The sequence below is a fragment of the Rhea pennata genome, chromosome 29, assembly GCF_028389875.1.
Source record: "Rhea pennata isolate bPtePen1 chromosome 29, bPtePen1.pri, whole genome shotgun sequence".
Classification (NCBI taxonomy): domain Eukaryota; kingdom Metazoa; phylum Chordata; class Aves; order Rheiformes; family Rheidae; genus Rhea; species Rhea pennata.
Genome location: NC_084691.1, coordinates 2,495,217 through 2,509,674, shown reverse-complemented (window position 1 = coordinate 2,509,674; position 14,458 = coordinate 2,495,217). Strand labels below are relative to the sequence as shown.

Here is a 14,458-nt window from a genome sequence, read left to right as displayed (position 1 = left end):
TAACGAGCTGCTGATGCTCCCTGCCGCTGGCGGCGGCTCGTGGCGCGTTGCTCCCCCTCCCCTCGTGCGAATCGGTGCCCCGTCCTCGTGCGAATCAGTGAGTCGTCCTCGTGCAAATCTGTGCACCGCCCTCGTGCGAATCCGTGCATCGTCCTTGTGTGAATCGCTGCGCCATCCCAGGCGCCCTGGTGCCCCAAAGCTGCCCCCCCACCCCATGCTTGATCCTGCTCCCTGCCAGCTCAGAGCCCCCCCGAAAAGTTCTGGGGCACCCCATAGTCCCCCCCCAGCTCTGGAGGGGGTCTTGGGGTACATGTCCCCCCCCCATAGTCCCTTAGGGGTCCTGGGGCACATGTCCCCCCCCATAGTCCCTTAGGGGTCCTGGGGTCATTCCCCCCCCCATAGTCCTTAGGGGTCCTGGGACATGTCCCCCCCCAGTCCCTTGGGGATCCCGGGGACATGTCTGTCCCCCCCCCATAGTCCCTTATGGGTCCTGGGTCACCCTGGGTTTGGGATAGCCAGCGAAGGGACCGTCCCCCCCCCCCGGACAGTCCCCCCCGGCACTGTCCCCTCCGGTCTGTCCCCCGGTACTGCCCCCCCCCGGGCTGTCACCCCAGGCTGTCCCCTCCCATAGTCCCCTCCCCCCCGGGCTGTCGCTCCCGGGTCCGTCCCCCCGCCCCGGCGCTGCCCGCGCTCCCGCCCCCGGCTCCCCCCGCCCCTCCCCGCTGCCGCCTCGGGCAAAGTTGCGGCGAGCTCCGGGACCGGCGGAGCGCCGGGAGCAGCGGGAGCAGCGGGAATAGCGGGAGCGCCGGCAATAGCGGGAGCAGCGGGAATAGCAGAGGCACCGGGAACAACGGGAACAGCGAGAGCAGCGAGTGCAGCGGAGCGCCAGGAACAGTGGGAACAGCGGCAGCACCGGGAACAACGGCAGCACCGGGAACGTCGGCAGCACCGGTAACACCGGAGCAGCGGCAGCACCGGGAGCAGCGGCAGCACCGGGAGCATCGGCAGTACCGGGAGCGGCGGGAGCATCAGCAGCACCGGGAGCAGCGGCAGCACCGGGAGCAGCGGCGCAGCGGCAGCACCGGGAGCGGCGGGAGCAGCGGCAGCACCGGGAGCACCGGGAGCGGCGGCAGCACCGGGAGCGGCGGGAGCAGCGGCAGCACCGGGAGCAGCAGCAGCGCCGGGAGCGGCGGGAGCACCGGGAGCGGCGGCAGCACCGGGAGCGGCGGGAGCGGCGGCAGCACCGGGAGCATCGGCAGCACCGGGAGCGGCGGCGCAGCGGCAGCGCCGGGAGCGGCGGGAGCAGCGGCAGCACCGGGAGCGGCGGCAGCACCGGGAGCGGCGGCGCAGCGGCAGCGCCGGGAGCAGCGGGAGCGGCGGGAGCACCGGGAGCAGCGGCAGCACCGGGAGCGGCGGGAGCACCGGGAGCGGCGGCAGCACCGGGAGCGGCGGCGCAGCGGCGCGCAGGGCGCTGCGCGGCCCGAGCACCCCCGGTAGGAGCGCGCGGCCCCGCCGGGTCCCGGCGCGGCGCCGCCGCGGTCGCTGCGCGCTGCCTGCGCAGCCGCCGCCGCCGCCGCCGCGGCTCAGGGCCGCTCCGGGGCCGCCGCAGGGCCATGGAGGCGCCGCGGAGCCTCCCGCCGCCGGAGCCCGAGCGCGGCCGCGGGGCGCTGGAGCCCGCCGGCGGCTGCCCCTCGCCGCTGGAGATCAGGTCAACCCCCAGCAAGAAGATCTGGATCAAGCTGCGGGCGCTGTGAGTGACTCCCCCCCTCCCCCCAACCGGCACCCGCCCTCGGGACCCCCCCCCCACCAAACCGGCACCCAACCTCGGGACCCCCCCACCCAACTGGCACCCACCCCTGGGACCCCTCCCCCAAAACGGGCACTCACCCCCAGGAACCACCCCCCACCCAACTGGCACCCAACCTTGGGACCCCCCCCACCCCCAAGCGGCAGCCAACTTCGGGATCCCCCCCACCCAACTAGCATCCACCCCCGGCACCCCCCCTCAACTGGCACCCACCCCCAGAACCCCCCCCAACTGGCACCCAACCTCAGGACCCCTCCCCAACCGGCACCCACCCCTGGGACTTCCCCCAAAACCGGCACTCACCCCCGGGATCCCTCCCCCACCCAACTAGCACCCACCCCTGGGACCCCCCCACCCAAGCAGCACCCACACTCAGGACCACTCCCCCAACCAGCACTCACCCCCGGGACCCTCCCCCTAACTGGCACCCAAACTCGGGACCCCCCTCCCCACCCAACTGGCACCCATCTCTGGGACCCCCCACACAACCAGTACCCACCCCTGGGATCACCCCCACCCACCAGCACCCACCCCAGGACCCCCCCTCCAAACAACACTCCCCGTGACCCCCCCCACCCAACCAGCATCCACTCCTGCGATCCCCACCCCCCCCTGGCACCCACCTGTTTCCTCCCCAGCCAGGTCCTGCCAACCAAACTGGGATCCCCCCCCACTGGGAACCCCCCACTCTAACTGGGACCCCCCCACTCAACATCCCCAACCACAAGCTGGACCCCTCCCAGGACCTCTGACCCCAACTGCCCCCCCCCGGAGCCCCCACTCAGCACCCCCAACCCTGAACTGGACCCCCCTCCCCAGGACCCCCCTGCAACTGGGAGCCCTGACCCCAACTAGGAGCCGCCACTCAGGACCCCCACCCACCCAGGACAGCTCCCCCTCCAGGCCCTCCCAGAACCACCCACTGGGACTCCCCCACCTCACTGGGACCCCCTCGGCACCCCCTGCTGGGACTCCCTCCCTGGACCCTCCCACCCCACCCAGGACCTTGATGACAGGATCCCCACTGATCCAGGCCCCCCGAGACCTTCCAGGACCCCTCACCGACCCGGGACCCCCACCCCAGCCAGGACACCCCCCCCAGCTCTCCCAGACCCTCTGGCCATTGCACATGTACTCCTCCCCCCCGGACCCACCACTGACCCCCCCAAGCGCTCACCCCCATGCAATGCACCCAGCGCCCCCATGCACCAGCCAGGACCCTCCCCCCTCCCCCCCCTCCAACTCTCTCCCATTTGAGCTGAGAGCAGAATTGCTGAGTGGGCGCGTGCGAGGGTGTGCGAAGGCGTGCGAGGGCGTGCAAGGGCGTGCGAGGGCAGGCATGTGCGACGAGCGCCCCGCTGAGGCGTCCCCAGCAGCATGGTCTGAAGCTGATGTGCCTGCTGGTGCACCCACTGCTGCACCCACTGCTGTGCCCGCTGCTGCACCTACTAGTGCACTGGTGCACCCACTGGTGCACCCACTGCTGCAGCCGCTGCTGTACCCACTGGTGCACCCACTGCTGCACCCACTGCTGTGCCCTCTGCTGCACCCACTAGTGCACTGGTGCACCCACTGGTGCACCCACTGCTGCAGCCGCTGCTGTACCCACTGGTGCACCCACTGCTGCGCCCACTGCTGTGCCTGCTGGTGCACCTACTAGTGCACTGGTGCACCCACTGGTGCACCCACTGCTGCAGCCGCTGCTGTACCCACTGGTGCACCCACTGCTGTGCCCACTGCTGTGCCTGCTGGTGCACCCGCTGCTGTACCTGCTGGTGCACCTACTAGTGCACTGGTGCACCCACTGCTGCGCCCGCTGCTGCACCCACTGCTGTGCCTGCTGCTGCACCCACCACTGCCCCCGCCGGTGCACCCGCTGCTCGCACACCAGGGGCCTGCGAAAGCGCGGGCCGTTTGTCTGGGGCCGCTGGGCGCCCCTTTGCACGCCCACGCAGGCGCCCTTGCACGGCCCCTTGCACGCGCTGCACCCCCGCCCCACCCCGGCCTCCGCGAGCCCCAATAACGCTTTTAACGCCGTTCGGAGGTGTTTGCAGGACGGATGCACGGATGCGTGGACAGGCGGACGGACGCCGTTTCGGGGCCCGCAGAAGGCGGCGCGGAGCCGGGCGCTCTCCCCGCGGCGCCCGGCACGGAGCTCCCGGCGGGTTTAGCGCCGGCGTCGCTCCGCTTGCTGCCCCGGCGCCTTTTCCACGTGGCCCCTTTCCGCCGCGGCTCTGCCGTGCCGGGTTTTTTTCCCCCCGTGTCCTGGAGAAAGGAGCCGGGATATCGGGAGCAGCAGCGATGACTAATCGCCGGCTCCCCCCTCCCTTCCCCGCCGCCATCCTTCTCGGAGAAATTTCCAGCTGGGAAACCTTTTCCCGTCCCAGCAGACCGGGATCGGAGCGATCCCACGGCCCCTGCTGCCCTGGCGCCGTTCCCAGCGCTCGTGACGCTGCCTCCGGGCTGGGATGTGGACACGTGCACCCGCCTGGCCTTGCACGGACCCGCACGGCCTTGCACGGCCTTGCACAGACCCGCCTGGCCTTGCATGGACCCGCAGGGCCTTGCACGGCCTTGCACAGGCTTGCACGGACCTGCCTGTCTTTGCACAGCGTTGCACGGTCTTGCGCGAACTTGCCTGGCCTCGCACGGCCTTGCACGGCCTTGCACAGACCTGCGTGACCTTGCATGGACCTGCCTGTCTTTGCACAACCTTGCACAGTCTTGCATGGCCTTGCACGGACCTGCCTGGCCTTGCACGGCGTGGCGTGGACTTGCCTGTCTTTGCACGGTTTCACACGGGCTCGTATGGACCCACCTGTCCTTGCACAGCCCTTCACGGCCTTGCACGACCCTGCACAGCCATGCGGGGCCCTGCGCAGACCTGTGAGGCTTGGCACATCCATGCACAGCCTTGCACGGTTATGTGTGGCCCCACAGGGCCTTGCACAGCTTCGCACGGCCTTGCACAGCTATCCACAGACCCGCACAACCATGCACGGCCTTGCACAACCCCGCAGGGACTTACACAGGCTTGCACGGCTTTGTACGGTCATGCATGGCCCCACAGGGACGTGTACAGCCTTGCACAGCCTTGCACACCCATGCATAGCCCTGCAGCACCCCACAGGGACTTGCATGGCCTTGCATGGCCATGCACTGCCCCGCACAACCACACACGGCCTTGCACTACCCCACAGGGTCTTGCACAGCATCGCACGGCCTTGCACAACCATGCAGGCCCTTGCACAATCCCCTGGGGACTTGCACTGGCTCGATGCCTTGACTCCAGCCGCCTCCGCCGGCCGCAGCCGTCCCGGCACGGCCGATCGCCCGGCGTGAGCCCCGCGGCGGCGGCAGCGTGCGGCCGCTTTCTTGCGCCCCGGCTGACAGCTCTCATTAGCGCTAACGAAGCGGAGGGCTGCCAGGCGGCCGGGCAGCCGGAGGAGCCGGCAGGAAGCCGCCGCTGCCCAGCTCCGGCTTGATTATTATTATTATTTTTTAATAACCTCTTGATTAAGTTGGGGGAATGTCCCCGCGGGTGCTGCTCCCGCTTCGGTCTGCACTGGGTAGGATCTTGGAGCCGGCGGCCACGGAAAACTCCCTCTGTGGTGGTTCTCACTCGGAGCTGGAGCTGTTTCCAGTGCCACGGGGGCGAGCGGCACGTGTGCGCGCGGGCGCCCGTGCCAGCCGGGGAACGGCCGGCGTGCGAGCAAGGCGGCCTGCAGCGGGAGACGGGGCCGCGAAGGCGGCGTTTTCCCGGGCGTCCAGATGGGATTTTCCTTCCCCGTCCGCCCCCTCCTTCCCCGCCTCCTCTGCTCCCCCACACCGGTGCGATGACAGACATGCGGACAGACAGACAGATGGCCGGGGGTGTGTGTGTGTGTAGGCACACACACGTGCACGGGCGTGCGGCAGATGGGGAGGGTTTGCCCGTAGCGGGGGAGTAGCGAGACGAGGTGCTCGGCTGCCAGCAGCGTGCGCACCTGATGCGTGTGCGTGCCGGTGCAGCGGATGCGTGTGCAGGCGTGCATGTGTGTGCACGTGCACGGGGCCGTGGCCGTGCACCTGCATGCGACGTGCAGCTGTGTGTGCATACATGCGGGTGTCTGCGGGAATGTGCATGCACGCATGCCCTTGTGAAAGCCTGCGTGGGTGTGCATGCGTGCACGTAAACGCAGGTGTGCATGGATGTATGCATACGCCGTGCACACCTACATGCAGATATGTGCATGCACGGTGGGTGCAGATGTGCATTCATGGTGCATGTACCTCTGTGCACGTGTGTATATATCTGTGCATGACACACCCATGTGCAGGGTGTTGCATGCAGAATGTAGGGTGCTGGGCTCTGTGCTGGGTGCTGGCCCCTGGTGCAGGCTGCTGGGTGCTGAGCTCTGCATGAAAGGTTTTTGGGTGCTGAGCGCTGGGTGCAGGGTGCTGGGACCTGTATGCTGAGGGAGGGTGCTGCGTGCGAGGTGCTGAGCTCTGGATGAAAGGTGCTGGGTGCTAGGTGCTGGGCGCACCCCTCTGGCGCGGGCTCCGCAGCATCTCCCTGAGCCGTGTGCTTGTGCCTGTGCAGCAGGTGGGGGCGAGCGTGGGTGTGCAAACACACCTTCATAAGTGTGCATGTGGGCGGCACATGTGGCTGTGCGCATCCGTGCAGGATGTGTGTGTGTGCGCACTAGTGGTGCATACGTGTGTGTGGCCCATACCTGTGCACACGAGTGTGCAGGGAGTATGCACATGCCTGTGCATGGGTGTATGAGTGGTTCATATGTGTGTGCAGGCCATACCCGTGTGCACAAGTGTGCAGAGAGCATGCACAAGCCTGTGCGTGGGTGCATGAGCAGTGCATACATGTGTACAGCCCATACCTGTGCACACAAGCGTGCAAGGGAGCATGCAAAGCCTGCACTAGGCTGCACGGGTGCAGCTACCCACTGTGCAGGCCCCCTCGCCGGGGGCCACATGCATGCGTGCAAGGCACGTGCACGCGCGTGGGCAGGCGCCTGGCCCAAGGCAACCGACCCCGCGGCCTTGCAGGCTCCGCTACATGGTGAAGCAGCTGGAGACGGGCGAGGTGAACATCGAGGAGCTCAAGAGGAACCTGGAGTACACGGCGTCGCTGCTCGAGGCTGTCTACATCGACGAGACGAGGTGCGGCGGTGGTGGCGGCAGTGTTGTTGTTGGTGGTGGCTTTGGTGGTCGCATTGGTGGTGGCGGTAGTGGTGGTGGCAGTGGCAGTGACGGTGATGGTGGTGGCACTGGAAGTGGTGGTGGTGGTTTTGGCACTGGTGGTGGTGTTGGCAGTGGTGGTGGTGATGTTGGCACTGGTGGTGGTGGCTTTGATGGTGGTGGTGGCTTTGGTGGTGGTGGTGGCATTGGCGGTGGTGATGGTGGTGGTGATGGTGGCAGTGGTGGCGATAGTGGTGGCATTGGCAGTGGGGCTGGTGGTGGTGATGGTGGCATTGGTGGTGCTGGTGTTGATGGTGGCCTTGGTGGTGGTGATGGTGTTGGCGGTGATGGCATTGGCAGTGGTGGTGTTGGCAGTAGTGGTGGTGACGATGGCAGTGGTGGTGGCATTGGTATTGGTGGCGGCGTTGGCAAAGATGGTGTTGGCTGTGGTGACATTGGCAGTAGTGGTGGTCGTGGTGGCTTTTGTGGTGGTGGTGGCATTGGCATTGGCATTGGTGGCATTGGCGGTGGTGGCGGCGTTAGTGGCGGTGGCATTGGCAGTGGTGGTGGGAACCGAGTCGGGACTGGAGTTGGGGAAGATCCCACGAGCTTCCCGGCGGCGCTCTGTCCACAGGCAGATACTGGACACAGAGGACGAGCTGCAGGAGATGCGCTCGGACGCGGTGCCCTCGGAGGTGCGCGACTGGTTGGCCTCCACCTTCACCCAGCAGGCGCGGGCCAAGGGCCGCCGCGCCGAAGAGAAGCCCAAGTTTCGCAGCATCGTCCACGCCGTGCAGGCCGGCATCTTCGTCGAGAGGTGCCTTGGTGGAGTGGTGGTGGTGGGGAACAAGGCTGGGCGCTGCAGTGGTGGTGGTGGCCCCCGGCACCCAGATGTCCTCTGGCACCCAGATTATCCCTGGCACCTAGATGTTCCCTGGCATCTAGATGTTCCTCAGGACCCAGATGTCCCCCAGCACCCAGATGTTCCTTGGCACCTAGATGTCCTCCAGGCCCTACAGGCTGTATCCTGGCACCCTCATGTTCCCTGGCACCCAGATGTCCCCCAGGAACTGTTCGCTGGCACCCATAAGTCCCCCAGCACCCAAATGTCCTCTAGGACCCAGAGGCTGCTCCCTAGCACCCTGGGGTGTCCCCCAGTGCCTGCAGGCTGTGCCCTGTCCCCAGGCCGGTCCCCTGGCACCCGTGCCTGTCCTCAGCCCTGAGTCCTCGTCCCTCCTTGCAGGATGTTTCGCCGGACGTACACAGCCGTGGGGCCCAGCTACTCCACCTCGGTCCTCAACTGCCTCAAGGTACCGTGGGACACCGGCATGCCCACGGCCCCGGCCAGCTGCCCCCCCGGCACGCCGATCCCCCCACCCCGGGCTGCGTTAGGCAGCGCCAGGCGTCCCCTCGTATTGCCAGGCATCGCTGGGCGCTACTGGGCATCACTGGGCACTGTTGGGCGTTACTGGGCATTGCTGGGCATCACTGGGCACTGCTGGGGTCAGCAGGCACTTCTGAGCACCACCGGGCACCCCTGGGTGTCTCCAGGTGCTGCCGGTGCTGCTGGGCATGGCCAGGCGCCACGGGACATGCCCTGGTGCCGCCTGGCACTGCCAGCGCCCGCTCCCTGCGCAGGGCCTCGACCTGTGGTGTTTCGACGTGTTCGCGCTGAACCGGGTGACGGAGGATCACGCCCTGAGGACCATCGTCTTCGAGCTCTTCACCCGACACAACCTCAACAGCCGCTTCAAGGCGAGCTCGGGTTGGGGAGGTGCCTGCTCAGCGCGTGGGGTTGCCCCCAACCCCGGGGATGCTGCAGGCGGGCACGCGGACCCACGGGCGAGTTTGCACGCGCCTGTGAACAGGCGTTTGCAGAAGTGCCGGTGTGTGGGTGCCCGCGGTGGCTGGGGGCGGGGGGGTTGCTCGCACGACTGGGCACCCAACCGCCGGGCGCCCGCGGGCGCAGATCCCCACGGTGTTCCTCATGACCTTGCTGGACGCGCTGGAGACCGGCTACGGCAAGTACCGCAACCCCTACCACAACCAGGTCCACGCCGCCGACGTCACCCAGACCGTGCACTGCTTCCTGCTCCGCACCGGCATGGTGGTACGTGGCACGGCGTCACCCGCCCTGGCACGGCCGCGTGCCCTCGGGTCCGCGTGCGCCCGGCGCTTGGCTGCTGCCCGGAGTGCTGTCCACCTGGGATGGCACCGGGCACCGGTTCCCGGGGTGCTGCCCGGTCCCCGGGATGGTGCCTGGTCCCCAAAACAGCACCCAGTGCCGGTTCCTGGTGTCCGGGATGAGGCCCGGTCCCCGGGATGGTGCCTGGTCCCCAAAACAGCACCCAGTGCCGGTTCCTGGTGTCCGGGATGAGGCCCGGTCCCCGGAACGGTGTCCAGTGCTGGTCCAGCCCGACTGGGTGATGCTGGTTGCCACGGAGATGGCGCCACCTAGCGACCTTGTTGTCACCATGGAAACGCTGTAGGGATGAGCAGACGGTGATGGGGATGGGGGTGACCCGCCAGCACCTCCGTCAGCCTGGGTGAGGCTTGGGGACACACGTGGAGGGTCTCACACCCTGTCACCTGCATGTCACACACACGTGTGCACACACGCAGTCACAACGGGCCTGTTGCGCACACACGTGCGTCCTGGTCATGCATGGCCATGCATGTGTGTGGTGACATGTGAGGCTGTACACACACACGGAGCCCCACGTGTGACCTGCCCGTGGGGAGCCCTGAGGCTGAGCATCCCCTTGGCCTGCCCTGCCCCCCCTCAGGGTCTCCAGTCTTGTCCCACAAAGGTGCCCCATGGTGTCCCACTCAGATGTTCCTCACTGTCCCCTCGGGTGCATGTCCCTGTCCCCCCCGAGGCACCCTCTGTCCCTGATGCCCGTTTCTCCCCCAGCACTACCTGACGGAGATCGAGGTCCTGGCCATCATCTTTGCTGCTGCCATTCACGACTATGAGCACACGGGCACCACCAACAGCTTCCACATCCAGACCAAGTGAGGGCAGGTGGCATGGCACAGTCATGGCAGACAGGGCTCGGAACGTGCTGCTGGCACCACAGGGACCCATGAGACATTGAGGAGCATGGAAGGGCCACGTGGCATGCTGGGGACAGAGGACACCTTGGATGCACCCATAGAGCCAGGGATACAGATATGGTGGCACTATGGGGACATGTAGGATGCCAGGTGGCCACCTGAGCCTAGGTGGATACAGATGGCTGGGAATACAGGTGTGAGGACACCATGGGGACATCCAGGGCACCCATTTGGCTGGGAAAGCAGATGTAGGTGGCACCACGAGGACAAGTAGGACACTTAGGGGTCACCGCTGTGGCCAGGAATATAGATGTGCTGCCACCATGGAGATACACAGGCCACCTGGGTGGCACTGATATGACAGGACCTCCAGATGTGCTGGTACTATGGGAACACGCAGGCCACCAAGAGGTCACCAGTGCAACCACGGATGCAGATAGGGACACGCAGGACACCTGGGGCTCCCCGGGATGGCCAAGGGTACAGATGAGCTGGCACCTTGGGGACATCCCCCTACTCGTGTCCCCTGGCAAGAAGCTCAGCCTACCCATGGCTGCACAGGGCCCCCCTGGCACCGGGGCCATGCCGTCACCTCTCGTCCCAGGTCGGAGTGCGCCATCCTCTACAACGACCGCTCGGTGCTGGAGAACCACCACATCAGTGCTGTCTTCCGCATGATGCAAGACGACGAGATGAACATCTTCGTCAACCTGACCAAAGACGAGTTTGCGTAAGGGCTCCATCCCCGCTGCTGTCCCTTCCCTGTCCCCAGCCTGGGCACCCGGGGAGGGTGCTGAGCACCCCGGGACTGGGGAGCTGGCCACGACGGTGTGTGTTTCTCCGCGCTGCGCAGGGAGCTGCGAGCCTTGGTCATCGAGATGGTTCTGGCCACCGACATGTCCTGCCACTTCCAGCAGGTGAAGTCCATGAAAACCTCCCTACAGCAGCTGGAGCGGTGAGTGCGGGGCGTGAGGGATGTGCACACGCGTTTGCAAAAACGTGCACTTGCGTTTATTGGCGTGTGTGCACATTCATGCACGCTTGTGCCACCATGCCAGTGTGTTTGTAGGGGTGTGTGTGTGTGCGATGCGTGTGTGTGCAAACGTCTATACGTGCGCATATGCATCTGCGTGCATGTGTGTGCACAAGGAAACTGCAGGTAGGACTTTTGCCAGCCTCGTGCCCGCGAGAAGGGACACGACATTGCCTGGACCTGCTTGCACGCGCGCGAGCTAGCGTGGCCAGGCCGTGTTCAACGTGGCGAGTGGGGCTGGTCCCCGGCCTCACCGCTGTCCCCATCCCCCCAGGATCGATAAATCGAAGGTGCTCTCCCTGCTGCTGCACGCTGCCGACATCAGCCACCCCACCAAGCAGTGGACGGTGCACAGCCGCTGGACCAAAGCCCTCATGGAGGAGTTCTTCAGACAGGTAGGTTCTCCCGGACGCCTGGGCCCGCAGTGGGATGCAGCTCCTGGAAAGCCCCAAGGGAGGTTTGCAACAGGTGGATGCTGCAACCCTGCGCGGTTCCCCATAAGCGCCTCGGTGTCGCCTGCAGCATCCCTGAGCTGCATGGGGTCACTGGGACCTTTTCCCCTTGCCAGGGTGACAAGGAGGCTGAGCTGGGCCTGCCCTTCTCGCCCCTCTGCGACCGCACCTCCACGCTGGTGGCCCAGTCCCAGATCGGTGAGCCACGGCCCCCCGAGGCCGGCCGCTGTGTGGAGGGGGATGGTCATCCTCTGACACCGCTGTCCCCCCCCTCCTGCCGCCATAGGCTTCATTGACTTCATCGTGGAGCCCACCTTCTCGGTGCTGACTGACGTGGCTGAGAAGATGGTGTTGCCCCTTGTGGAGGACGGTGCCAAAGCCAAGGGCAACCCAACAGCCAGCCAGCAAGCCAGGTCGGGAACTGTGGCCACGGTCACGGCAGACACTAGCCATGGGGACGTGCCCGCAGTCCCGGACTCCTGGATCTCATTCCTAGTCCTGCCCTGAGTCCGTTGCATGGGGTGGGAAGTCCTGGATGTGACTGGGCTCCACCTCAGAGGAGGCATCGGGGGAACCTGCTGATTTGGGGGGCTGGGCTGGCGCGAACCTGGGCAGCCTGACCGAACTCGCCACCCACCTCCCTGCAGCTCGCAGTGGCGGCAGCAGTCTCTGGACGAGCACCTGGAGCTGGGGGACATCAACACGGATCTGGCCAGCTTCCGCTCCACCTGGTCCAAGTACATCCAGGAGAACAAGCAGAAGTGGAAGGAGCGGGCGGCTAGCGGTGGGTGCTGGATCTGCCGGCTGTGGGATCCGTGGTGGGGCCGGTGCATCCGGGGTGCAGGAGAACTCGGCCCACCCCAATTCCGTGGAAGGTGGTGGCAGATGGGGCAACCCCCGTGTGCGACGAGTTGGAAGGGACTCAGCAGCGGGGAGGAGGGTGTCTCCATGGGGCGCCGTGGGGCAGGGGGCTGCCTTGAACCCCGTCCCCGCTCCAACCTGTCCGTCCCTGTCACCAGGAATCACTAACCAGATGTCCGTGGAGGAGCTGCCGCCGTGCGAGGAGGAGCTGCCAGCGCCCGGGAGCCGGCACAAGCAGAACGGCGACGTGGAATAACCCGAGGAGGGAGCGAGGTGGGTGCTGGCGACGGGCGGCCGGTGGGACGCTGGGACGAGCTGCTCGCCCCACCGTCCCCTCCGGACCCGCAGGTCCTCGCCCGACCGAGCGATGCAGCTCGATCCAAAGTCTTCGATGCCGTCGAGTTCAGCGCCGTTTGCAAGGAAGGAGCCGCCCGGGGAACGACAAACTCCGACCTCCAAGTTCAGGAGCTTCCTGGCCGCTCGGCCCCCATGTCCTGCCCGCGGGGACCTGTCGGACACCGGGCTGCCGCACGGGCACCCGCGGCCAGGCTGGAGGGACCGAGGGTGCCGAGCGGAGCAGGGGATGCCGGAGCTCGGGGTGGGGGTGGTGCCAGGGCGCGGCGGGACCCCGAGGCCGGACGGTGCCGCGGGGGGCACCGCAGGCGCCCCGGTGCTGGGTGGCTGCGGGTGAAACGGGTGCTGCCTGTTGGGGTGGGTGCGGGGGTCCTCCGTGGGACCCGTCCCTGGGTCTGCTGGTCCCGACGGGTCTTCCAGAGCCTCCTCCCGCACAGCTCCCAGCTGCAACGCGCACACATCCGGCCTGAGCACCCAGGGGTGCTGGGGATCGAGCATCCCCGGCCGTGGCAGGCTTCCGACATCCTCTGCCTCCGGCATCCTCAGCTCCGGCGTGCCTCCAGCATTCCTGGCTCTGGCGTGCCTCGAGCATCCTGCAGCTCCAGCACATCTCCAGCAACCCCTGGTGCCAGCGTCCCCGGCTCCAGTGCACCTCAAGCATTCTCTGGCTCTGGGATGCTTCTGACATCTCCGGCTCCAGCGTGCCTCCAGCATCCCCAGCTGCAGCGTGCCTCGAGCATCCTCAAGCTCCAGCGTGCTTCCAGCATCTCTGGCTCCAGTGTGCCTCAAGCATCCTCCGGCTCCGGCATGCTTCTGGCAACTCTGGCTCTGGTGTGCCTCTGGCATTAGTGTGCCTCCAGCATCCCCAGTTCCAGCATGTCTCTGGCTTCTCTGGCTCCAGCATGCCTTGGGCTCCCCAGGCTCTGGCATGCTTTCACCACCCTCTGGCTCTGGCATACCTGCCATATGCTCGGCTCTGGAGTGCCTGCAGCATCCCCGGCTCTGGTGTGCCTGCAGCATCCTCTGGCTCCAGTGTGCCTGCAGCATCCCCGGCTCTGGTGTGCCTGTAGCATCCTCTGGCTCCGGTGTGCCTGCAGCATCCCTGGCTCTGGTGTGCCTGCAGCATCCTCTGGCTCCGGTGTGCCTGCAGCATCCCTGGCTCTGGTGTGCCTGCAGCAGCCCCAGCTCCGGTGTGCCTGCAGCATCCTCTGGCTCCGGTGTGCCTGCAGCAGCCCCAGCTCCGGTGTGCCTGCAGCATCCTCTGGCTCCGGTGTGCCTGCAGCATCCCTGGCTCTGGTGTGCCTGCAGCATCCTCTGGCTCCGGTGTGCCTGCAGCAGCCCCAGCTCCACGCCCGCTGCCCTGCCCTGCTCTGCCCGCAGCCCAGTGCCTGGCCGCCGTGGCACATCCCGTGCGTGTCCGTACTTTTCTACCATGCGGTAACTTGTGGTGTCTCCGACCCGGTCATTGCTGGCCCAGCTCCGCCTCGCGCCTGCCTGCACCCGCGCATGTGAAACGAAGCGCCGCCGCTAACGAGCACTTAATAAACCGTACGCCACCACCAGCACCTGGCTCCGGCACCATGTCCCCTTCCCACCCCAACGGGAGCACTGGGGCAGCAGGGGAGTGGAGGGCTCGGCAACAGGGAGGTGGTGGCCGGCCAGGATGCCTGGGCCCCTTCCCAGCTGGGGAAAGGGGGGCAGTGGAAGCAAGGGGTC

General features: G+C 66.8%; 1 protein-coding gene across 2 annotated transcripts; it reads left to right on the top strand.

Moving 5' to 3' along the window:
• Positions 1-1,609: 1,609 nt before the first annotated feature.
• On the top strand, positions 1,610-14,305 carry PDE1B (phosphodiesterase 1B). Of its 2 annotated transcripts, none has more exons than XM_062597473.1 (15): positions 1,610-1,750; positions 6,854-6,967; positions 7,624-7,802; positions 8,229-8,295; positions 8,624-8,740; positions 8,955-9,095; positions 9,900-10,000; positions 10,647-10,772; positions 10,896-10,997; positions 11,350-11,470; positions 11,644-11,725; positions 11,814-11,940; positions 12,175-12,311; positions 12,547-12,661; positions 12,737-14,305. In XM_062597473.1, exons 3-14 carry the CDS (start codon positions 7,654-7,656, stop codon positions 12,642-12,644), a joined length of 1,368 nt encoding a protein of 455 aa, XP_062453457.1. In that variant the 5' UTR covers positions 1,610-1,750; positions 6,854-6,967; positions 7,624-7,653; the 3' UTR covers positions 12,645-12,661; positions 12,737-14,305. The 2 variants fall into 2 exon arrangements, with proteins under 2 accessions (XP_062453457.1, XP_062453456.1); XM_062597472.1 differs by having other exon boundaries at positions 7,620-7,802.
• The last annotated feature ends 153 nt before the right edge of the window (positions 14,306-14,458 follow it).

Excerpts from the sequence above, each read along its gene's own strand:
- PDE1B (XM_062597472.1), top strand. The coding sequence starts at position 1,614 with ATGGAGGCGCCGCGGAGCCTCCCGCCGCCGGAGCCCGAGCGCGGCCGC. Across the intron at positions 1,751-6,853 it reads TGGATCAAGCTGCGGGCGCT|GCTCCGCTACATGGTGAAGC; the intron begins GTGAGTGACTCC and ends GCGGCCTTGCAG. Across the intron at positions 8,296-8,623 it reads CGGTCCTCAACTGCCTCAAG|GGCCTCGACCTGTGGTGTTT; the intron begins GTACCGTGGGAC and ends CTCCCTGCGCAG.